The 24,657-nt window shown below is 37.7% G+C and overlaps 1 protein-coding gene across 6 annotated transcripts in view; it reads left to right on the plus strand.

The window, feature by feature from the left end:
- LAMA2 (laminin subunit alpha 2) overlaps positions 1-24,657 on the plus strand; it is a 693,105-nt gene that overhangs the window by 195,174 nt on the left and 473,274 nt on the right. For all 6 annotated transcript variants that reach the window (XM_027551500.1, XM_027551497.1, XM_027551499.1 and 3 more), the window contains exon 4: positions 16,934-17,176. In XM_027551500.1, the coding sequence (XP_027407301.1) occupies positions 16,934-17,176 (243 nt within the window). The remainder of the gene's footprint in view (positions 1-16,933; positions 17,177-24,657) is intronic.

Consider the following 24,657-nt stretch of genomic DNA (forward strand, 5'->3'; position numbering starts at 1 on the left):
ACCACTACCACCCTAACCTAAGACACCATAATCTCTCACTTGGACTACTAGACCAGTCCCCTAACTAGTCTGCCTGCCTTCCCATTCCCTATTTATAACCTCCTCACCAAGCAGCAGTCACAGTAATCTTTTAAAAATATATGTTGGATGTTATCGTCTCATTGCTCAAAATTCTACAATGATTTTCTGACTTAGAGAAAACAGAATCCACACTTCTTGCCACATCCTGTAGAACCTGCACGACCAGGCTCTTGTGTGCTTCTCCAACATCATAGCTGACAAGGATCTGTTGCTGCTATTTTAGTCTAGCCACATTGGCCTTCTTGAGATAAATCAAGTTCATTTCTGCATCAGGCTCTTTATATGTCCTATTTCCTTTGCCTTATATGCTCTTTTGTCAGATCTTGATGTGGCTTCATCTGTCATGTCCCTGGTTTCTGCTCAATTCAAAATTTTTCTCTGATCATCATCTATTTATAGAAATCCCTACCTAAAATTGCATTATTGATTCATTTATCTTGTCTGTTGCAGTGGAGTCCTGGCAGATGTTGAACAGTTGATTCTCTGGGGGAACAAAAAAGCCTTGATTTGTAGTGTTGGCCAGTGTTCATGGTGTAAATATTCACATCGGGACTGATTTCAAGCTACCAACATGATTTCACTAAACGAGGAATTAGGAAGAGATAAACACAAATGGCTTTAAAAAAAATTGAAGTATGTTTGACAGACAACATTGTGTAAATTTGATATGTACATGTTAATTTCATACATGTATATTTAATGATATGAGTGCCATTATGGCAATAATTAATATCTCTATCATACTATATAACTATCATTTATTTTGAGTGGTTGTAATAATTATGGTTTCTTTGTAAGTTTGTTGATTATAATGCTGTATTGTCTGTGTTCACCATATTGTATGTTCGATCTGTAAGACTTAATTTGCCACACGATGGAAGTTTGTACCTTAAACCACATCTGTCCTATTCCTTTACTCCCCATCCCCTAGTAACCACCATTTAACTTTCTGTTTTTACTAGTTTGGCTCTTTTAGATTCTATATATAAGTGATATCATATAGTGCTTGTCTTTCTCTGTGTGACTTTTCTAACTTAGCATAATGTAGTACTCAAGGTCATCCATGTTGTTGCAAATGGCAGGACGTCCTTCCTTCTCATGGAGAAATAACAGTCTATTGTGTGTTATGTGTATGTATGTATATATGTATAAAATCTCTTCTTTATGTATTTATCCATCAGTGGGCACTTAGGTTGTTTCCATATTTTGATTATTGTGAATAATTCTGCAGTAAAGACAGGAGTGCATATATCTCTTCATTACTCTGTTTTCAGTTCCTTTGGGTATATACTCAGATATGGAATTGCTAGATCATATGCTAGATGTGTTTTTAATTTTTGAGGAATCTCCATGTTGTTTATCCGATTTATATTTCCACCAACAGAGTACAAGAGTTCCCTTTGCTCCACATCTTTACCAAAATTGACTTTTGAAAGTCAGTGCAGGCTGGCTCCAGCACACTCCTGGTGTGTTGTCTGTTTTTCTGAGCCACCAGAGAATCCCCATGTAATCCCCATGAGACAACAATTTTGCTATCCTCATTGCTGTATTTCAACTCTTAGGTTAAGGGCTGACACAACAAATAATGTTTGTCTTCATGATATTTGTAGAATAAATGAATCAGTGAACTAATTTATATATCAGTATGTGAGCCTTTAAAATATGTATGGAAGTACAGAATTTTAGAATCCATAATAGGAATCTTGGAACGAAAAAGGGAGAGTAACACTAGCGCAAGTGAATTTGACTCCAGGTACAACTGTCTTTCCCATCCTTCTTAATCAAGTCATCCCTGTTCTCATTTGAATATATTCTTTTAAGCCTCTAAATAGATTACTGAGAATGTGGACATTGAAATGTATTCTGTTTATATTTAAATAATTTCATTTATGTTTAGTCCGCAAAAATTTACCTTAAGTTATTCCAGTATGTTGTGTTCTTTAAGCACTTGATGTATTTTTAAAGGGTTGTCCATGTCAATAATATATACAATTCAAATCATGACCTTCGTTTGGTTTGTACTATTATATTAAAGTGACCTAGACACACAAAGGATTAGACTAAAAATTGTTAGTGCTTATACAGCTATTCTTCATTTCTTTCACTTCTTGATACTTGATAGTGTGCTATGCTGAAAAGGCAAACAATGGGAAAAGGTCTCCTTCACACACACAGTATGGTAAAATCTGCATTCAATAAGTAACTGTATTTACTTCCTGCTGTTCATGGTCACTATTTGTAATACCGTATTTATACTCACTGTAGACATGAAGCCTGGAAAAGAAAAAAGTTCCTCAGTCTTCACACCTCTTATAATGCTTTGCTAATAGCTGCAGTTATTTTGCAGTAATCCATAGTAGAGTATGGAGAAGGCGATGGCACTCCACTCCAGTACTCTTGCCTGGAAAATCCCATGGACGGAGGAGCCTGGTGGGCTGCAGTCCATGGGGTTGCTAAGAGTCGGAACTGACTGAGCGACTTCACTATCACTTTTCACTTTCATGCAATGGAGAAGGAAATGGCAACCCACTCCAGTGTTCTTGCCTGGAGAATCCCAGGGACGGGGGAGCCTGATGGGATGCTGTCTATGGGTCGCACAGAGTCAGACACGACTGAAGCGACTTAGCATAGTAAAGTGTAATAGTTGCTCAGTTGTGTCTGACTCTGAGACCCCATGGACTGTAGCCTGCCAGTCTGCTCTGTCCATGGAATTCTCCAAGAAGGAATACTGGAGTGGGTTGCCATTTCCTTCTCCAAGTCCACAGTATGTTTAGGTTTAATGGAATCTTGGCTTAGTAATGAAGCACTTCATTAAAGTGCTGTTTATAGTGTTTCTATTCACAGTGTTTCTATCCCATATATGCTTATGGTAGAATTGTATGGATGTTCTGCTCTCATCCATTCTCTGCTGTTTAGACAGATTCAGTTTATAGTGTCAGATTTTACTCTTGATGATTTTGTAGTTTTATCATTTGACGTTGAATAATTGTAGTCAGTCAAACTGTGTAAGAAGCTGTATGGATTCTGTTTTATGCCTTGGGTATCATAAATGAGATAGAGTTTGATTCCATATTGATGAAATACTACTTCTGTTTCTCTGAGATATATTGTTCTTTACAATTTGTTTCTAGACATTGTGATTAAATGTTCTATTGGATAGCAATTTCAGTATCAGAGTACAATGACATTTTGCCATGCTTTAAATGGAAATGTGTGTAGGCTTTTTCTAGTGAAGGCTTTTATATAAATTAATCATGTTCAGGGCTGATAGAATGTTCACAGCAGGACATGTAGTATTACAGAAAATGTCCAAAGCCATTTGCTCTTTTTCAGGACAACTATAACCATGACTTTTTGTGACATTCATAATCTGCTTAATTGGATGAATTTCAGTGTCAAAAAATTGTTCTATGTCACTTTTTAAACTTTTTTTACCTCCCTCCTGTGCTGAGTCGTAATTTGATTAGACTTGATTTTCCTCTAGGGGGTGAGAGTTTAAAAAAAAAAAAAAAAACAACTTTCTACTTTGGTGCAACCAATTAATTAGTTATGCATGGAAAGTTTTGGAAAAATCAATGAGCAGTCAAACTTGATGATGGAGTAAAACAGGTTTGTGAAGGCAGCATAGAGAAGACAGTGGAATTCCCAAAGTGTTAACTGGGCCCCATGGATTCTTTCAGAGCTTTGGAAATCCAGCTCAGCACTTCATAAATCATTTTTGCCTTGACACACCAAAGTTCTATGATGACTTGGTACATATCTAACCAACTAAAAATCAAGAGCTATCTAACCAAGATTGCCAGGAGAAATATCAATAACCTCAGATATTCAGATGACACTACCCTAATGGCAGAAAGTGACGAACTAAAAAGCCTCTTGATGAAAGTGAAAGAGGAGAGTGAAAAGGTTGGCTTAAAGCTCAACGTTCGGAAAACTAAGATCATGGCATCTGGTCCCATCACTTCATAGGAAATAGATGGGGAAACAGTGGAAACAGTGTCAGACTTTATTTTTGGGGGCTCCAAAATCATTGCAGATGGTGACTGCAGGCATGAAATTAAAAGACGCTTACTCCTTGGAAGCAAAGTTATGACCAACCTAGATAGCATATTCAAAAGCAGAGACATTACTTAGCCAACAAAGGTCCATCTAGTCAAGGCTATGGTTTTTCCAGTGGTCATGTATGGAAGTGAGAGTTGGACCAGGAAGAAAGCTGAGTGCCAAAGAATTGATGCTTTTGAACTGTGGTGTTGGAGAAGACTCTTGAGAGTCCCTTGGACTGCAAGGAGGTTCAACCAGTCCATCCTAAAGGATATCAGTCCGGGGTGTTCACTGGAAGGACTGATGCTGAAGCTGAAACTCCACTACTTTGGCCACCTCATGTGAAGAGTTGACTCACTGGAAAAGACCCTGATGCTGGGAGGGATTGGGGGCATGAGGAGAAGGGGACGACAGAGGATGAGATGGCTGGATGGAATGACTGACTCGATGGACATGAGTTTGGGTGAACTCTGGGAGTTGGTGATGGACAGGGAGGCCTGGTGTGCTGCGATTCATGGGGTCGCAAAGAGTCGGACATGACTGAGTGACTGAATTGAACTGAACTGAGGCAGGATAAAAAGAGCAAAGAATTTGCAGGGTGGATTTTGTAAGAACTTTGTCTGTGTCCTCTTGGAATGGTACCCTTTCATACATATTTGTCATAACTGTTGGCATTCAGTCTATAGAAAATGTCCATACAGTTAAATGAGTGGCATCTATCCTTATTTTAAAATCTTAGGGAAAAGGATACCAGGCTCTGCCGATCTCTCATTTTCATTTCATTTACACTTCATGCTTCACTGGCAAGTTAAGTCACCTGTTTAAAATCTGGGGTAAAGGCCGCTTGACAAACCTCAACAGAATTCTCTTTTTTGCAGATTTTCATTTCAGAGGGAAAATATGTGAGTTAGACATATATAAGACTGTTATCTTGGTAGCAGTTCCCAAGGAAATTGGGAATGATGAAGATTATGTCATTTGTACTTATTAATATTGAATGGTGCTAGATAAGTTCACTCTTCAGGTGCTTGTAGAAATCACTCTTGTGGTTCCTTAAATTATTTCAGAGGTGGCATTCCATTTTTGATCACCTATTCTGTTGAATTTTAAAAATAATTTATAATCTATTATGTGTAAGGCATTAAAAGACATCTGTAAAATATTCTACAGTTTCTACTGTTAGCAGCCTATATCTTAGTTTTGATGTTAAAACAAGGGCAAAATTAATTTTTTACAAAGCAAAATTAAGTTGTTATCAAAGATGTTAATTTTTTAGAAATATAAAATGGGACATGAGAATGTGGTTAGATTAGAAATTGATATATGGGAGGGGTGTTCAGGATGGGGAACACATGTATACCCATGGCGATTCATGTTGATGTATGGCAAAATCAATACAATATTGTAAAGTAATTAGCCTCCAATTAAAATAAATAAATTTATATTTTAAAAAATTGATATATGGGAAATATCTGTGTGAAGGAATTACTTGAAATAGTCATAGACATGGAATGTATTATTGTACAAAAGCAAAATTTATTATTGTACAAAAACTAGATGTCTAAAATTCATCCATAATTTACTAGTCATGTGAAATGGAACAAGTTACCTAATGTACTGGTTTTCCATTGCTGTCATAACAGGTTGCCACAGATTTAGTGGCTTAACACAAATTTATTATCTTATATATTTATAATAGGTTAGAAGTCTGACATGAGTCTCATTGTCCTAAGGTCAGGTGTGGGCAAGGTCATATTCCCTTTTGAAGGTTCTAGAAAGAAATTCATGTCCTTGATTTTTCCAGCTTCTGAAGATTGCCTGTATTCCTTGGCTTGTGTTCCCTTCCTTCATCTTCAAAACCAGAAATGGGATGGGGCCATGTTCCATCACTCTGCCCACCTCTTTCACTTCCCTCATTTATTTTTAAGGATCCTTGTGATAATTTTGGGCTCACTTATACAATTCAGAATTATCATTACATCTCAAGGTCTTTAACTAAATCATATCTACAAAAGTCCCTTTGACATGTAAGATAATGTATACAAAGTTTCCAAGGATTAAGATATAGACATTGTTGAGGGGTCATTATTCTTTGTACTACACAAATTAGCATTAACTCTCTCATTTCAATTTCTAATCAGTTCCTACCTGTCTGATAGAAATCTTGTTAGCAGAGACAAACTTGTGCAGGCTGACGTGCTTGGCGAAAGCAAGGCACTAAATATAATGCTACTTTTCCCAAGAAAAGATTATTAGGATATAGAATACTGGGATACAGCTTAATGAAATAAATTCAAATGAAAATAACCCACAGCAGGCACACCCCCCACAGTGCTCTCTTCTGAATATTATTTTGTCTTCTTGCTCTCCTCTCCTATTGTTTACTTTCCATTTTGGGAAAAATGTCATCTTAGGAAAACATGTTTTTCTTTTTTTAAAAAAATCCCTGAATTACAAATAAATATCATTTTTCCAAAGATAAAGGGAATTTCAGATGGGGCAGAGCAGTATAGTCAAAGGCTATAGAGATTTCAAAGAAGATGAGGTTGGAGAAACAAAACATGTATTTTCTCACCAGGTAACTCTTTTGAAAATAATTCAAGTAGGGTGTTGAGTGGTGCATGCGCTGTAGAGGGTTAAATAGAGAAGAGGTGCTAAGGTGATAAACAGTGGAGGTTACAGACTACTCTTACGAAAGTCCCTAGAGAAGGACAAGGAAGCTGGGCAGTATATAAGCATGAAAATAGCTGATGCTATTTCATTTGTAATAGCTAAAATTGAATAAGTGTTAAGTGACTCTGATCTGTTGAAAGAATTCATGAGCCGAGATCAGAAAGCTTCATCTGTCTTTGATTTGTTATTCTCTGCTGTTAACATTATATGTCCAACTCCTCTCATTACTACAAATCTTTGCTATTATTCCCCAAATGCTTTGAACTAGAGTGATTCATTCATGTCTGCACTGTCATAAATTGAAGAAGGCTAGGTTCTTCTTACCCTGGTAACTATAGAAGCACAAAAACAAAGGCAATGCTGGGTATTTCTCCAGGGTGAATAATTTTTAGAAGGGAGGCTTTAAACTGTCACATTTCTGATTGTCTGTGATTCACACCAATATTGTGTTCTGTGATGGCTTCATTGAAAGGACTGTCATGTTCTATGGGGGACTCAGCCTACCTGCTCTTTTACCAGTGGCTGGTGTGAAAGCCATGCTGTGCCAATGACTTGTTCACAGGAGGCAGGTCAATCTTTTGAAACCACGGATTGTTTCAGATGAGAGAGAAATATGTGAGGAGAGAATAGATGTCAAGGGCAGTGCTGAAGAGAAGGAAAACGCTTGTCTGAGTTTTACCTGCAGCTGACATTGTTAAAAATGATAGCAACTTAATGAAGCATGGAGCACTAAATGCATTAATAAGCCGAGGGAGGACCTTGCTCATTGCAATTTGGATTCTATTTATTCGTGTTCCTGGTTTTCTAAGACAGGACTAAAATTTGGGGCCAGCAATGCCCTTTAGACTTGATAATTAATTTGAAAGAATTAAGATACATTTCTTAAGCTCTGAATGCAATGTAGTTGCAGTATGAATCAGAATTAATCATTTATCAAGACAGTAAACCTATTTTACTGTTACAAACAAATATTTGCTTTTTAAGAGCAAGCACTGAATTACCAATAGTGTAAAATCATTATGTAAGAGAGTCATTTGTTTATTAAAATGAAATGTATTAGTAATCTTTTTAAAAGCCCTGATTATGATAATTTCCCAACATACACAGAAGTATAGAGTAGAATACTCTAGACCCACATAACTGATACCCACCTGTAAAAATTAAATCATGGCCCTTCCTGTTTCAATTCTGCATTTATCCATACCCCATCCCACTCAACAGATTAAGTGAGTGAAGTGAAGTCACCCAGTCATTTCTGACTCTTTGTGACCCCATGGACTGTAGCCTAACAGGCTCCTCTGTCCATGGGATTTTCCAGGCAAGAGTACTGGAGTGGGTTGCCATTTCCTTCTCCAGGGGATCTTCCCGACCCAGGGATAGAACCCGGGTCTCCAGCATTGTAGGCAGTCTCTTTACCATCCGAGCCACCTTATTTGGAAGCAAATCCTATGCATATTACATCCTCTATATCCTCTATAATTCAGTATATATCACTGAACTTTACAGCTCTTTAGTAAACAAAATCATTGTCATACCTAAAAATACTATTATTCTTCTTTAATACTAACAAATATTCAGTCAGTATTAAAATACATCACATTTGCCTCTCAAGCTTTAAACAGTTGATTGAATCAGGATGTACCTGAAGTCACATACTGCATTTATTTGATATCTCTCTTAAGGTCTCTTAATCTATAACCTCATTATTTTTTATTGTCTTGCAATTTATTTTTTGAAGAAGCCATACTGTTTGGGTAGTAAAGATTCTCACATCCTGAATTTTGTTAATTGTATCCCTGTGGTGCTGTTTTCATGGTCCTTAGATACCTTATTTCCTGTAAACTGATAGTTAAATGTAGAGACTCACTCTGATTTGGGTTCACATTTTTGGCAAATTACTTTATAGATGGTGCTGTATCCTTCCATTACATTGCAGAAAATATCCAGGTGTCTCTCTTTTGGAAACGTTAGTGGCCATTTTGACAGTTAGTGGTCATCACAGATTCATCATTTCAAAAAAGGTCCTTTTAGTAAACTGCAACATCCTGTATAATTGAGTTTTCTACAGGTTGATTTTTTTTCATTTAATAATATATTCCTGCATCCATTGCTCTTTCTTCTTAGGTTCTCTTGGCTATTCTTACTTGTTAATTTTTTCAAATCAGCTTTACAATAAACTTATCCAGTTCTAGGGACTAATAATAAAAATTGTATTGATTTAGATTTGTATATTAACTTAGAGCTGAAAAGTAACTCATGTTATTTTTGAGAACGAGAGGTTGGGATTTTCTTTATTACATAATGAAGTGGAACTGTCCTTCAAATACTTTCCCATGGATAGTTAGGCATTGATTAAAACTCTTCTCAAAAAACAAATTCAGCAAATGAACATTTTATCTTCAGAAGATTATCTTTAGTCATCCAGTTAAATTATTATTTCTTAGAAATTAGATAATGATAGAGTGATTCATTTTCATATGTATAAACTTTATATGAGCTTAATGTGAATATAAAAAAGTCTGTTTTAATTGAGGGCAAAGTATTTCTGTTTCTCTGAAAACAGAGGAGCCACTTACCCTGAGATGAAATGGCACATTTGCTTACCTACAACTCATTAAATTCATACTCAGCAACTGTAGTGTACACTGAGGAGAGGGGAAATGTAATTGCCCTGTACATTACAACTGAGTGACAATTACAAATCATTTCAGTCTTTGAAATTATTGTCAGTAAATTTGAAGGGACAGGCAGACAAGGGGGTTATCCCATATGGACTCCCCACCAATCCTAGGTTTATTGAAGTAAGTGTAAATTTGCAAGGGACATAAAACTCACCCAAAAAGTAATAATTGAAGTCATTTGTAGGTTAATTGCTTTAAGTTTTAAACTTAAAGCATCATTTAAAAGCTTCTATTGTTTAGTTCAGTTCATTCGTTCAGTCATGTCCAACTCCTTGCGACCCCATGGACTGCAGTACGCAAGGCCTCCCTGTCCATTACCAACTCCCGGAGTTTACTCAAACTCATGTCCATTAAGTAGGTGATGCCATCCAACCATCTCATCCTCTGTCGTCCCCTTCTCCTCCTGCCTTCAATCTTTCCCAGCATCAGGGTCTTTTCAAATGAGTCAGTTCTTCACATCAGGTGGCTAAAGTATTGGAGTTTCAGCTTCAGCATTCCAATGAATATTCAGGACTGATTTCCTTTAGGATGGAATGGTTGGATCCCCTTGCAGTCTAAGGGACTCTCAAGATTCTTCTCCAACACCACAGTTCAAAAGCATCAATTCTTCGGTGCTCAGCTTTCTTTATAGTCCAACTCTCACATCTATTGTTTAACCTTGATCCAATAGGTCCATAATAGTATTTTCAAAATCTGTATAGTGATTTCTTCAGGTAATTTTTAAGATTATAGTGAGCCACTTGTTTCCTGTGATTGCTTAGAAATTTTTGCTGGGAAGTAAAAATTTGGTTAAGCTTCCCAGATGGCACAATGGTAAAGAATGTGCCCACCAATGCAAAATACATAGGAGACAGGGGTTCTGTCCCTGGGTTGGGAAGATCCCTTGAAGTAAGAAATAGCAACTCACTCCAGTTTTCTTGCCTGGAAAATTTCGTAGAAATCGGAGCCTGGTGGGGTCACAGAGAGTCAAACATGATTAAGCATGCACCCCCCCCCCCACACACACACAAGAATTTGGTTAGGGCTTCCCTGGTTGCTCTGCCAATGCAGGAGACACAGGTTTGATCCCTGGAGAAGGAAAAGGCACCCCATTCCAGTATTCTTCCCTGGGAAACCCCATGGACAGAGGAGTCTGGCAGTCTATAGTCCATGGGGTTACAAAGAGTTGGACAGGACTTAGAAGCTAAACAACAACAAAAGAATTTGGTTACATGTGTTTTGGTAGGGTGGGTCTTTGAGTGAAGCCTCTATTAAACTCAGACTTTAGATGAATTTCCTGCATTCAGCCCCACTTCTCACCCCTGCTTCTGGCCAGACCTGCTTTCGTGAGTTTCTGCTGGTCTTGACCCAGGGCAACAGCCACTCTCAGTACTTTAGGCCATGATCTCTGCTCTCCCTCTACAGCTGACTCCTATGGACCTTCCCGAAAAAAATAATGAACCTACCTCATCCTCTTTGTTGTTATTATTATTTTTTTAATTTACTTATCTTTCTTTTAGGTCTCAGTTGAAAGATCAGCTAATTATATGAACTATCAACTCAAACACAGAGACGTGTGTGTGTTTCTGTAAAGCTTTCCAGATTATTCTAGTGGGTACAAAGCTTGAAACTCTTGATTCCAAGGATCCTTTTTGGTTCAATATTGTATAGTTCTCATTGCTTTCTGAACACCAACATACCTGTATAAATGAATGAGTATCTGACGTACATAATGCTAGAATTAATAATACACAGAAGTGTCCAAAACATTTTAGAGATGGCATCGAGTTTGTGGAAATGTTTAAATTCATAACACTGGCAAGAGCAGGCATTAGAATATTGCAGAGCCTCTTTCACAATTAAGCAGTTTTGTTATGTGGACAGCTATTTGCTATAGGGAGTTCACAGAGAGACAGCATTAGAGGGATAAAGGTGGAGCTTATCAGTGGCAGAAGTTAGATGGCCATGTGTTTTTCTCTTGACAAATTAGGAAATAGAAATGGAAGAGAGTAATTCAGGTTAAGTTCTGTGAGAAAGATGAAGTACCATCTTCCACAGAGAGTGAAAGTGAAAAAGTTGCTTAGTCATGTCTGACTCTGTGCGACCCCATAGACGGCAGCCCACCAGGCTCCCCCATCCCTGGGATTCTCCAGGCAAGAACACTGGAGTGGGTTGCCATTTCCTTCTTCAATGCATGAAAGTGAAAAGTGAAAGTGAAGTCGCTCAGTCGTGTCTGACTCTTAGCGACCCATGAACTGCAGCTTACCAGGCTCCTCCGTCCATGGATTTTCCAGGCAAGAGTACTGGAGTAGGGTACCATCGCCTTCAGGAACATCTAATTTAATGCTACATTCATGACATATGATTGTGATTTCATGATATTATGTGATGCACAAATGAAATGTGAAATAGAAAGTTCTCTATGTTACTGTAAACTGTCAAACATTTGGCCTTATTTCAAAAGTTATTTGGAATTTTTTAGCCACCAATATGTAAAAAGTACCCTCCTACAACAAAAAAATTGGATATAGTGTATTGAGATCTATGATTCATAGAAGCCTAGCCGTCTTAGTATTTTTATGCTTATCATAAGGTATTTGCTTGCCTTGCTGCATCTCATACAGACTTTTTTTTTCCACCTGGAAATAAGATTTTATAACTAGTGATTTTGAAGAGTCTTTATGCTGAAAACACAAGGCAGAATTAATTAAAGTAACATAGGTACACTAGAGAATTATTCTGTTGAAATCATTAAAAATTTGGCATACTTAGAAATACAGTTAGAATTTTTACAGTCTTTTTCTGACACAGTCAAAGAATACTTCTATTCATTGTGTTTTTCAATAATGCTGTCTACCAGATTTTTAAAAGTTTATTCAGAATACTACATGCCAACTAATTTAATTAATTTTGCATGAAATGTGAAAGAATCCATAGAAAATAAATGAAAGAAGGATATTATTTTGAAATGAGGTGACTTTAATATTCTTGAAGGCAATGACTGCTTTTCCATGTCACTTAATGCTGGCTGTTACATTGAATTATAGAAAGAATCTGTGCGGTTTCTAGTACAACTTCTTTTTTAGAGCCAACACAGAAGCTCTGAAGTCATAAATCCATGTTGTAGCTCCAAGACAATTTGGCCTTTTCCTATATTTGCTTGCTGAGTTGTTTCTAAACAAAGTTCTTTATCCATACATCAGTGTATCTTTATTTTTCTTATTTGTACCTGCGATCTGTAATTATGCTTTGATATTTCTCTTTTGGTTTTCCACTAAAAAAAAACTGTGCACTTTTTCTTTTTCTGGATGGAAATTTGCTAATTTAAAACATTTATAGAGATTCTTTTTTCCAAAGAGTACATAGTACTTTATTATCTCTTCCATGGTTCTTACTTTGAAAAAGATACACTATGGAACAGAGGGTAAAATAGTTTAAGAAATTTTCTCAACTCATAGAGATATTAATTGAATGAACATGCAAGAAATGTATGTCTTAGTTCCTGCAAGTGACAAAATATGCTGGTTTACTGGAATTCAAGTTCTAACAAACAGAAAGAATAGTATTTTTCTAGTAAGAAGTCATATGGAAACATGTACACTGGTTTTGATTATTCAATTAAAACTAATAAAATGGAGTATTACTCAGCCATTAAAAAGAATACATTTGAATCAGTTCTAATGAGATGGATGAAACTGGAACCTATTATACAGAGTGAAGTAAGCCACAAAGAAAAACACCAATACAGTATACTAACGCGTATATATGGAATTTAGAAAGATGGTAACAATAACCCTGTGTATGAGACAGCAAAAGAGACACTGATGTATAGATCAGTCTTATGGACTCTGTGGGAGGGGGAGAGGATAGGGAGATTTGGGAGAATAGCATTGAAACATGTATAATATCATGTATGAAACGAGTTGCCAGTCCAGGTTTGATGCACGATACTGGATGCTTGGGGCTGGTGCACTGGGACGACCCAGAGAGAGGGTATGGGGAGGGAGGAGGGAGGAGGGTTCAGGATGGGGAACACAGGTATACCTGTGGCGGATTCATTTTGATATTTGGCAAAACTAATACAATATTGTAAAGTTTAAAAATAAAATAAAATTTAAAAAAACTAATAAATATAAAATATACATTATTTCAAAAGAATTTTACTAAAGATTATAGCACCTCGGCCCTTTAGGAGCTCACAATTTAGTTATTTATATTCTTTACCAGTTTACAGATTTTTGTCATGAATAATTTAGAATTAGCAGAAATTAGGAGCAAAGTGTATCAGATTTTCATAGAAATAACTACCTTTCTGTGTTCTATCAGATTACTCAGTAGGGTTTGTCTTTTAGTGAATTCATTTTTAAAGAGGTTCCATGTGTATGTATTGAATACAGAGTGTCTAAGAGAAATAATCCCTATTGAATAGCACCTAAAAATGCAGAAATAGCAAATACTCTAGATTATGTTTGGTTGGCTTCTGTACATCACTTTTCTGCCCACATAACCTGTATTGGGGGCTTCCCAGCTGGTACAGTGACAAAGAATCCGCCTGCAATGCAGGAGACAGGAGTTCCATCCCTGGGTCTGGGTTGGGAAGATTCCCTGGATGAGGAAATGACAACCTGCTTCAGTATTCTCGCCTGGGAAATCCCACGGACAGAGGAGCCTGGTGGGTTACAGCCCACGGGCTTGCAAAGAGTCAGACATGGCTGAGGGTCTGAGCACGCATGCGGGCACATGATTGATAGAGTATGTTCCATCTTACTCCCACTCTTGTCCTTCCTTTGATATTTATTTTTAAAAATATTTCCTTACTTTAAAAATAATTTTATTAAAAACTGAGACATTTATGTTAATGCAATTAGTATAGCAGGATAGTAGAATTTTAAAGCTCTTTTTTTCTCCTTGACTCCTTATCCCCAAACCCCATAGGTCACATCTTAAATATGTCCATGTCTGCCCTTCTCCAAAATGTCTAAGTGTATTCCAGTAATTACAAATTCATACATATATATACATGTCTGTCTATAGTTATCTGTATACCTTTGTAAATAAAAATTCATAATATTTCCCATACAGAGTGATAATACATAAAATAGAATGGTCAAAGCCCAGACTAATCAGAGAAGGTATCTTGGCTCTTCCTTGCAATCCCTAGGTTACCCAGATGTTCTCTGGAAAGTGAAGGCATTTGGGAGGCTTGGACAGCAGTTATTTACCAAGTACAGAAGTATTTCAGTATTTTAACTACCAGTATTTCCTTAACTGTGCCTAAGAAGCAAATGGTATCCCTACTTTTGCTCATTAAATGGCTCATGATTTTCCCCTCAGTGCACACAGATAAAAATGCTCATGTTCTAGTAAGGGTCTCAGAAGACCAGCATCCGAGTCACCTCATTCATCTTAAATACCAACTTTTCATATTTTTAAATTCAGTCCCTTAGAGTTTGTCATAAACAGTGTGCATGTATTCCTGAAATTCTCATGTCAAAACTATGAAGCAGATAAGGTATATTTTCAGAACATTACTTTCAATCTCCCCCCTAAACAGACCCATTAATCATCTTTTAACAGGTTTGTCCTCCATTGTATCTTTTCAGTGACCTCAATCACCCAGAATTTAGGGTTGGCAAACTCCCCCATCTCACTGAATGTACTAAAAAGACCATATACTATTGCTTTCTTACTAGCATACTTTTAATGTATCTCATTATTGCAATTTATTATCAACTCATAGATGGTGGGACTATACCTTGAAAGCAAATTGCTCAGTTGTGTCTGACTCTTTGTGATCCCATGGAATGTAGCCTGCCAGGCTCCTCTGTCCATGGAATTCTCCAGGCAAAAATACTAGAGTGGGTTGCCATTTCTTTCTCCAGGGAATCGTCCCGACCCAGGAAAGACATATACTATTGCTTTTTTACTAGTGTACCTTTCATATATCTCATTATTGCAATATATTATTAATTCATAGATGGTGGGGCTATATAAACTACCTTATATTTATCTATCTACCCAGGACATCGCAAAAAATGTCACTCAGTAATGTTTATGCATTGTTCTTTTGGATTTTTGGATTGGATTGGTAAAGATGCACATATGTACCATCACAAAACATCTAGAATATTTATTTTGTATGTGTTCAAATAGATTTGAAAGCAGAGGATTGCCATATTCCATTCAGTGGTCACTCTGTTGACTTGTAGTAACTTGCTGCCTTTATTTTCCTTTTCTTTAATACATATTTACCTCTTATACAGGAGGTACAGAAACCCTTCATTTACTCTATTCCAGTTTCAAACAGCTGCTGAGTATACTAGAATTTTGTCTCCATTATTTTCTATTAGGGAATGTGGAAGAATTGTCACTTACTGAGTATTTACAGCCAAGTCCTTTGCTAGGTACTTTGCATACATTATTTCATTTAGTCTAAACTGTCTCTCAGTTGTATACTTAGTGTTCTTACTATTGACCCTAATTAACAGAAACGGGAGTGAGAGTTGACGAAGTAAGTCGCATGAATGTTGGGATCACAATTTAAATACAGGACTGTGCCTTCAAAGTGCTATGTTTTCTTTTTGTTTTTTCCTGTACCACAGTAACGCTATGTAAATGGTACTTGTCTGAGGATTAGGTGATACAAGTAACTGTTTTCTAAACTATCAAGCACTATTCACACATGGAATTTCTAACTCATAATCTCCAATAGAGTAATGTGAGTAAATTGGTATGTACCAAATACTGTAAGTGATTGTGATTACAATGGAACTTCAAAAAGTAGATGAAATGATGTTAATGAGTTGTTGGAGAACTAAAATCCAATTTTAACCCATTTCTTTGAAAGTCATGAGTGTCAAGATGGAACATATCATTTTAGTAAAAAGGTATTAAATATGGACATGTAACTGTAAAAATATAGAGAATACAATTTTCTTGTTGTTTAGTTGCTAAGTAGTTTCCGACTCGTTGGAACCTATGGACTACAGCATGCCAGGCTCCTCTATCTATGGGACTTCCCAGGTAAGAATACTGGAGTGGGGTGCCATTTCCTTCTCCACGGAATCTTCCTGACCCAGGGATCAAACTGTGTCTTCTGCATTGGCAGGTGGATTCATTACCACTGAGCCACCTGGGAAGTCCAGAGAATATAATAGGGTTATGGAATAATATCCGAAATAAAATTATTATAGCCTTAGGCCTTACATTTGATATGCAGTCCATGGGGTTGCAAAGAGTCGGACACGACTGAGCGACTTCACTTTCACTTTTTACTTTCATGCCCTGGAGAAGGAAATGGCAACCCTCTCCAGTGTTCTTGCCTGGAGAGTCCCAGGGATGGGGGAGCCTGGTGGGCTGCCGTCTGTGGGGGCGCACAGATTCAGACATGACTGAAGCGACTTAGCAGCAGCAGCAGCAGCAGCAGTGAGAAACGTTGGAATTCAGAGTTACATGTTGCTGTTGTCACACTTCCCCAGGTGTTCCAGATTGCGTATGTGATTGTGAAAGCAGCTAACTCCCCTCGGCCTGGAAACTGGATTTTGGAACGCTCACTGGATAATGTTGTTTACAAGCCCTGGCAGTATCATGCTGTGACGGACACAGAGTGCCTAACCCTCTACAATATTTATCCCCGTACTGGACCACCGTCATATGCCAAAGATGATGAGGTCATCTGCACTTCGTTTTATTCCAAGATACACCCCTTAGAAAATGGAGAGGTAAGATGAGAAAATTCACCCTCAATACATTTAAGATGGCAAAATAGGCCTGTCAGAAAGACTTGAATATATCAGTCACTGATGTCAGGGAGATTTTAAAATAGGATTTAGCAGAAGTACATTTAAAATAACTTATTAAATAAAAAGAAAAGACTGAAGGGTATGAGAATTTTAACTGCCTTCATCTAGTATGTATCTTGTGTGTCCAATAAAGATCAGAGAGAGGAAATGGGTTTAAGTTGGAAAGTCAGTGATTAATTTTAAAGAAACTTTTCTGACAGTGAGGCTTGCTAATTATTGAAGGATTGAGACCTTAGAAGAAACCTTAAATCTGTGTGTGTGCTCTAAGTCTGAAGATAGGGACAAAAGAGATAAATTCTGGAAGACATAATTCACATGAGAGACCTAAAGAGAATGAAATTTTGTTAGTTTTTATGTGTTTTTCTACTGTTGCCGCATAGGGCTGCAGTGGACTTTCTTTCCTGTGTTCAAGTTTTGTTTATTATATGCTTAATTTAAATCTGTTCAACTTCTCCATAGCATCTTTTTTTTTCCTGTGGTTAAGATTTTAAATTGATTCATTGTTTTCAGCCACAGATTCAAACCATAACTTCACCTTTACCAACTGTGTGATCTTGAATCAGTGCCTTAAGTTGTCTGTGCCTCCGTTTCATCTCCCATAAACCAGAAGCAATAACAGTAGTCTTATTTCTTATGATTGTCAAGATTAAATGAAAATGTTTAAAACATTATAATAGTACTGACAAACATATGTACTATCGCTTTGTAAGCATTAACTATTTTTGTTGCTGTTATAATAACGATAACCATTGAGATTGGTGGTGGTGGTGCTGGTGGTGGTTGCTGCTGCTGCTAAGTCGCTTCAGTCGTGTCCGACTCTGTGCGACCCCATAGACGGAAGCCTACCAGGCTCCCCTGTCCCTGGGATTCTCCAGGCAAGAACACTGGAGTGGGTTGCCATTTCCTTCTCCAGTGCACGAAAGTGAAAAGTGAAAGGGAAGTCACTCAATCATGTCTGACTCTTAGCGACCCCGTGGACTGCAGCCTACCAGGCTCCTCCGTCCATGGGATTTTCCAGGCAAGAGTACTGGAGTGGGGTGCCATTGCCTTCTCCGGGTGGTGGTGGTAGCCCCCTCTCAAATACCCAAACCTAGACCTAGTGACTCTTGGATCCCTAGTTTTATTTCCCTAATCAGTCTCCCTTCAGTATATAAAGTCTAGCTCTTTTTGTTCTACTTTCTTATGTCCATTTCTGTTTATACTCATGGCTAATATTCTCTCCTCACCAGTTCACATGCTTGAAGCTAGTATCATTTTTTATATTTATATTTTCATAAAATCCATATTCATGCACTATCATGCCCATCTCAACCAATCTGAGACTATTTCTTTGAACACTTCCAGGAGTAAGTTAGATTTTTGACATATATTGATCGCACTCTCTTTTGGCACTATTATTCTATGAATGTCTCCCAGTGTCTCACTATATTTCAATTTCATGTTCAAAAATATCAGTTTTGGGTGAAGAAAATTCCAAGTGGTGCTCTCAGCAGAGATCTCAATCTGCTAAACAATGAGTCAAAAGCAGTGAGTCAAACAGCTATTCAACCTGCTTTGTGCCCAGAGACATCCAAGTACTGGCCAGACTGGCCTGAGGATATGGGAGTAGGGAGGGAGGGCAAGGAGAATATATTTGAGTTGAATTCGTATAATTTTTTTCTTGGATCCAGTATTTACCCAGGACTAATAATTATGTAATATTTATAAAGCTATTCTTTATCTTTAAAAAATGAGCCAATTCAGAAATTTGTTTAACAATATAAAATGTAGCCAGATATGTAACACACAAGTTGCATGCATAGCCCAAAGCATGCTAACACTACATAGATGGTGGTTCTCCATTCTTTAGACTTTGTCAACTTACCAGTGTGGAACAGATATTCTATTTGTTTGTGTTTAACTGGCTACACTGTTTTAGACACTGACTATAAACTAATCATTACTGTTGACTTTTAAGAACAACTTATTCAACTGTCTCTGTGACATGCTTTTTAAAGTCTATTTCTCTCTCATTGGAAAGTGAATGAGGTGAGGAATGGAAAATAATTCAAAGTATTTGAAGTAGATTGATAGTATTTAAAAATATAAATGAAATCCAGACCTCTCCTGGAATATCTGTTTTATTTTATATCTTAGTCTGTGAAACATGGTACTTTTTGGAATGGACAGGTTCAGCGAAGGTAGGGGATGGTCTCCCAAGACAGGCAGATCAACTGGTGACAAAGTTGAGATAAGAATCCAGATCCCCTGAGTCCTACATTAGTGTTTCTTTCATACTCTAATAAAGACTGAAGGTTGATTTTTTAAAAGCCTTGGTAATTGCTAAACTCAGAAATGATTTAGAAGAAATATTGACGTGCTGTATCCATTAAAGTAGAAAGATTGCTAATCCTGAGATATGGTGATGTAGAAGAATGGGATTAGAAGACTGGGTTCTGCTTCTGCTACTAGTTCTTATGGGACATTGAACAGGTCAGTTAATCTGTGAGTTTGAATTTCTTTAATATATGAATTATTTTGATATATAAATTATCCTAAGGCATCTTTCAGTTCTAAAGTAGTACAGTTTCGGATATCACCTACAATATAGCACTGGGAATATTTTACATTTTTTGGATGCTTGTCTCCAATATGTCCCAGACAAGTGATTGTGAAATAAATCTTAGTATCATTAATTTTTAGTTTTAAAAGCGTTCATATTTAGGTACCATCTGAAATCTAATTATTAGGTGCTTATATTCAAAACTTCCCAGAGAAGTGACATTCAAGTAAGAAAAACAAACATATAAATGAGTAAATGCAAAATGATAGTATAAATGCCACAACAGAATTGTTTACAGAAAGTGGTAAAGTTCTGGGTGAGTCAAAGGAAGCATGCTGGAAAGATGAATTCTCAGAGTACAGAGAAACATACAAAATTTCTTAGTATCTCCAAAGTTTTGAAGACAATTGCAAATTTATTGCCAATATGCTTTAGACATATAACAGAATTCACTCCATTATTGAAGGGTATTTTTATTTGGTTTGAATTGTAGGCTTGTTATTATTTTAAATGTACATAAATATAAGAAGAGGACAGAGAATCCCTGTGTCCCTTTTACCTAGCTCCCACTAAGGATAATATCTTACATAATCTACATTCATTTGTCAAACTAAGAAATTATTATTTATAAAGTATGAATTACAATTATTATTGATACTCTATTACCTAAACCACAGATTTGTTCAGATTTCATTCAGATTATCATTAATGATTTTTTTTCTCTCCTGGGATCCAGTTTGGAATAGAACGTTACATTTATTGCATCATTGTGTCTCAGTCTCCTCTAATCCATGACAGTCTTAATCTTCTTTTGTTTCCCTTGACCTTGATCACTTTTTGAAATTGCTCTTTGTTGTAATGTTTTTATTTATTTGACTGCACTATGTCTTCTCTGTAGCCTGTGGAATCTTTAGGTACGGCAGGTGAACTCTAAATTGTAGACTGTGGGGTCTAGTTCCCTGACTAGGGATTAAAACCAGGTGCCCTGCATTGGGAGCATGGAGTTGTAGACACTGGACCACCAGAGAGTCCCAAGTCTGATCAGTTTTAAGAGTACTGGTCAGATTTTTTGGTAGCATATTACTCATTTTTAGTTTGCCTGATGTTTTTTAATGATTATACTGGGCTTCTGGGTTTGGGGGAAAAATATCACAGAGGTGAAACAACTTCCTCATTTCATCATTCCTATTTATTTTTATATCCACATCTCCTATTTCCTTTTTATTGGTTTATTAGTCTTACTGTTTTCTAGATAAGATTTTATTTTAGACAACACTATCTAGATATTTACCATGATTTGAAATGTATGTTCTTGACTAAGCATCAAATGATCATTTGCTTCCAGATCTTGAAAATACTCTTGAAATATGAATTTAAGTCAGAGAATAAGAGAAATAACAGCAGAGTATTTTTAAGACTTTGGAGACCTGGGTTGGGAAGATCTCCTGAAGAAGGGAAAGGCTACCCATCCAGTATTCTGGCCTGGAGAATTCCATGAACTGTATAGTCCTTGGGGTCGCAAAGAGTCAGACATGATGAGAGACTTTCACTTGACTTCACCACACTGTGAATAAGGCATTAAGAAATAAACATACATCAATTATAGCACACTAAGCAATAATGTTTATGTTATAGGTACATAAAGTTAATAGAAAATAGTCTTCTGTGACTAACATCAGATCTGTTGAGTCTAATGTTTATTACATTGTCATTTGTCTGCAGAATTTTGGAGACATGTGCCAAAACATTTAGAACATTCCAGTATATCGTGTTTCAGGTGGAAAGGACATCATTTTAGAGCCGAACAATACTTTGGGCGAATTCCTCGTCAATATACTATAGGATATCATAGCTTTGACTTCAGCATCTATATCCAAACTTCAATACTATCCTTTGTCCATATTATCACTGAAGGCTATTTAGTCTTTCCTTATGGCCTCTTGAGTCTTAGCAGCAGCATCTCTGCTTATTTCTTCAGTATTGTTTGTTGCTCCAGCCACCCCCACTGTTCTGCCCCCACCCTCTAGCTTGGTCCGTTCTCTGCCTTCTACCTCACATTGCCTGCAAGAGATCAACAAATGTTGATCATGTGGATTCACTGGAAAGGTAGTCCAGGGCACATAGCCTGGATGACTGGGTTCACCTGCCTCCAAGGAGAGCGTAGCCCTTCAGGTACCATCCTGGGCTTGCACCCAAAGGGAGAAAGGGAATTCACTGAGCTGTGAGATCATCACACCTCAGGGCTGGCAGAAAAAAATAATACAAGGCAATGAAGACAATGGTAGACCCAGTATATTGTTATCTGGACTGTAAACTGAAAGAGACTTTGAGCAAAAGCCTTCCGAGAGCTTCATTTGAGAAAGCCAGTTTGGTGTCTATCAGTACCAAGAGAGGGCTCAGCAGGAACCCTGCTTGCCTTGCTTTGTGAAAATGGTCCTGAGCTCCAGAGTAGGAGTTGTGTGGTGTAAAGTAACAGATGGCAGCAGGCCTCCATCACTTTGAGGCCAGCCAAAGAGAAAAACTGTGGTGGGTACAGCTGCATGGACAGACATCACCAGCAGTGCCATAGGGTGTCAGCTCCGTCCAGAGCTGCTATCTGCCTAAGTGCTGCCTCTGCTGAAAGCGCTTGCCCCTGGGTGCTATTAAGAACTGCTAACAAGAACTGCCACTTGAAGGCGCCACTGTGTGAAATCACCCCTGCGTGTGTGCTAAGTTGCTTCAGTCATGTCTGTCTGTTTGCTGCCCTATGGACTGTAGCCCACCTGGCTCCTCTGTCCATGGAATTCTCCAGGCAAGAATGCTGCTGCTGCGGCGGCTGTTAAGTTGTTTAAGTCATGTCTGACGCAGTGTGACCCCATAGATGGCAGCCCACCAGGCTCCTCCATCCCTGGGATTCTCCAGGCAAGAATACTGGGGTGGGTTGCCATTTCCTTCTCCAATTCATTCATGAATGCTAAGTCGCTTCAGTCGTGTCCAACTCTGTGCGACCCAGTGGACAGCAGCTCACCAGGCTCCTCTGTCCACAGGATTCTCTAGGCAAGAATACTGGAGTGGGTTGCCGTTTCCTTCTCCACCAGGCAAGAATACTGGAGTGGATTGCTATGCACTCCTCTAGGGGACCTCTCCGACCCAGGGATAGAACCTGTGTCTCTGATGCATCCTGAATTATTGGGGCTATTTGAAAGAGCTATTTCTGGGACCAGGGTTTTTAATTCAGTAGTTTGGGAAAGGCTCAGGAAGCTCTATGTATATGTTAAATAAGTACTCCTGGAGACTTTGATGCTCCTTGCCTTAGCTCATTGTTCAGATATTTCTAGCTTTCCCAAATCCTGGAGATAATAGATCATTAATTATTTAGAGAAAGAGTATCAGACATGCTGCTGCTGCTGCTGCTAAGTTGCTTCAGTCATGTCCGACTCTGCGACCTCATAGACGGCTGCCCACCAGGCTCCCCCGTCCCTGGGATTCTCAAGGCAAGAACACTGGAGTGGGTTGCCATTTCCTTCTCCAATGCATCAAAGTGAAAAGTGAAAGTGAAGTCACTCAGTTGTGTCCAACTCTTTGCGACCCCACGGACTGTAGCCCACCAGGCTCCTCAATCCATGGGATTTTCCAGACAAGAGTACTGGAGTGGGGTGCCATTGCCTTCTCCAGACATGCTAACTCCTTCTAACTGAGGAAAGAGACTGATATTTTCCAACAGGAAACATCATTGGCTTTGGTACACTGAATCCGTGGGTGGGTTTGAGTTGAATAAATCAGCATTGAGCTGTCCCTCAGTTATAGATGATTGAAGGAGCATCTGGGAGAGGATAATCACATTGATAATACTGACAAGAATGGGGCTGAAGAGATGATACTACTTTAGGGTTCCTAGAATTAAAATTGTAGTGAATGTGTTTCTGTTATATGATGCTCCTTTTTCTGTGACTGGGATTATTACTTTTAATTTATTTGGATTGTCACTAGACTGATAACTAAATATTCATGGTTACCATAGTAATTTTTGCTTCAGCTTCCTCATACAGACACCTTTAAGTTATTTATATATGATTTCCTCTCATTTTTACCACAATTCTTCGCATCTCTTAGGACTGCAACTCAATTGGAACTTAGATTCACTTTGATTCTGCTTTTGAAGGATGGCAGGCTTGTATAGAAATTCCCTAGAGAAACCATCATTAATTCTTGAAGATAACATTTTTTCCCTGTAAACTGTGTGTAGAGCTTTGATATTATTTTGATTTCATATGTGACAGAGTTTTATATATACAGACAAAATATTTTTTCCCCTGTTTTCATCACCTGACATTATGGTGATCCTGAGAATTGCAAATACTGGAGAATGAAGAAACAAACCCAACACTGTGTAAAAAAAACTTTTTGTGAGATTCTTTGATGTGATATTGTTCAAGGTATGGGATGATTGCATGGATGAGTTTTTGTGGAACTGCAGGAATGGAAATGAAGAATCAACCTTTCTCAATTACCCTTGGAGTTGTTTCCTTACGGAGAAGTCACAGGGTGTCACTAATTTATGTTGGTTATGAATAGAGATTTGGGGAAATAATGATTGGGGGTTTCAGACTTCCTTCCTCTAAAAATAGTTCTTGCATTAACCAACATGAAGTCAATTAGTACCTGGAGCAGCAATGTGAAAGTGCCTCATTACAATGGGTTTACATGGCTTCCTTCAAAACCTCGCTGCATATTTCAACTCCAGTTGAAATATACAGAGCACTTGAAATGTTTTGGAATTACAAACACAACTCATTTTAGGTAACTGTACTATATTTCAAAAACATGCCTTTGACATTATGATGAAATTAAAAGATTGTATTCCACCTTTCTATTAGTC

This window comes from Bos indicus x Bos taurus, chromosome 9, assembly GCF_003369695.1.
Source record: "Bos indicus x Bos taurus breed Angus x Brahman F1 hybrid chromosome 9, Bos_hybrid_MaternalHap_v2.0, whole genome shotgun sequence".
Lineage (NCBI taxonomy): Eukaryota > Metazoa > Chordata > Mammalia > Artiodactyla > Bovidae > Bos > Bos indicus x Bos taurus.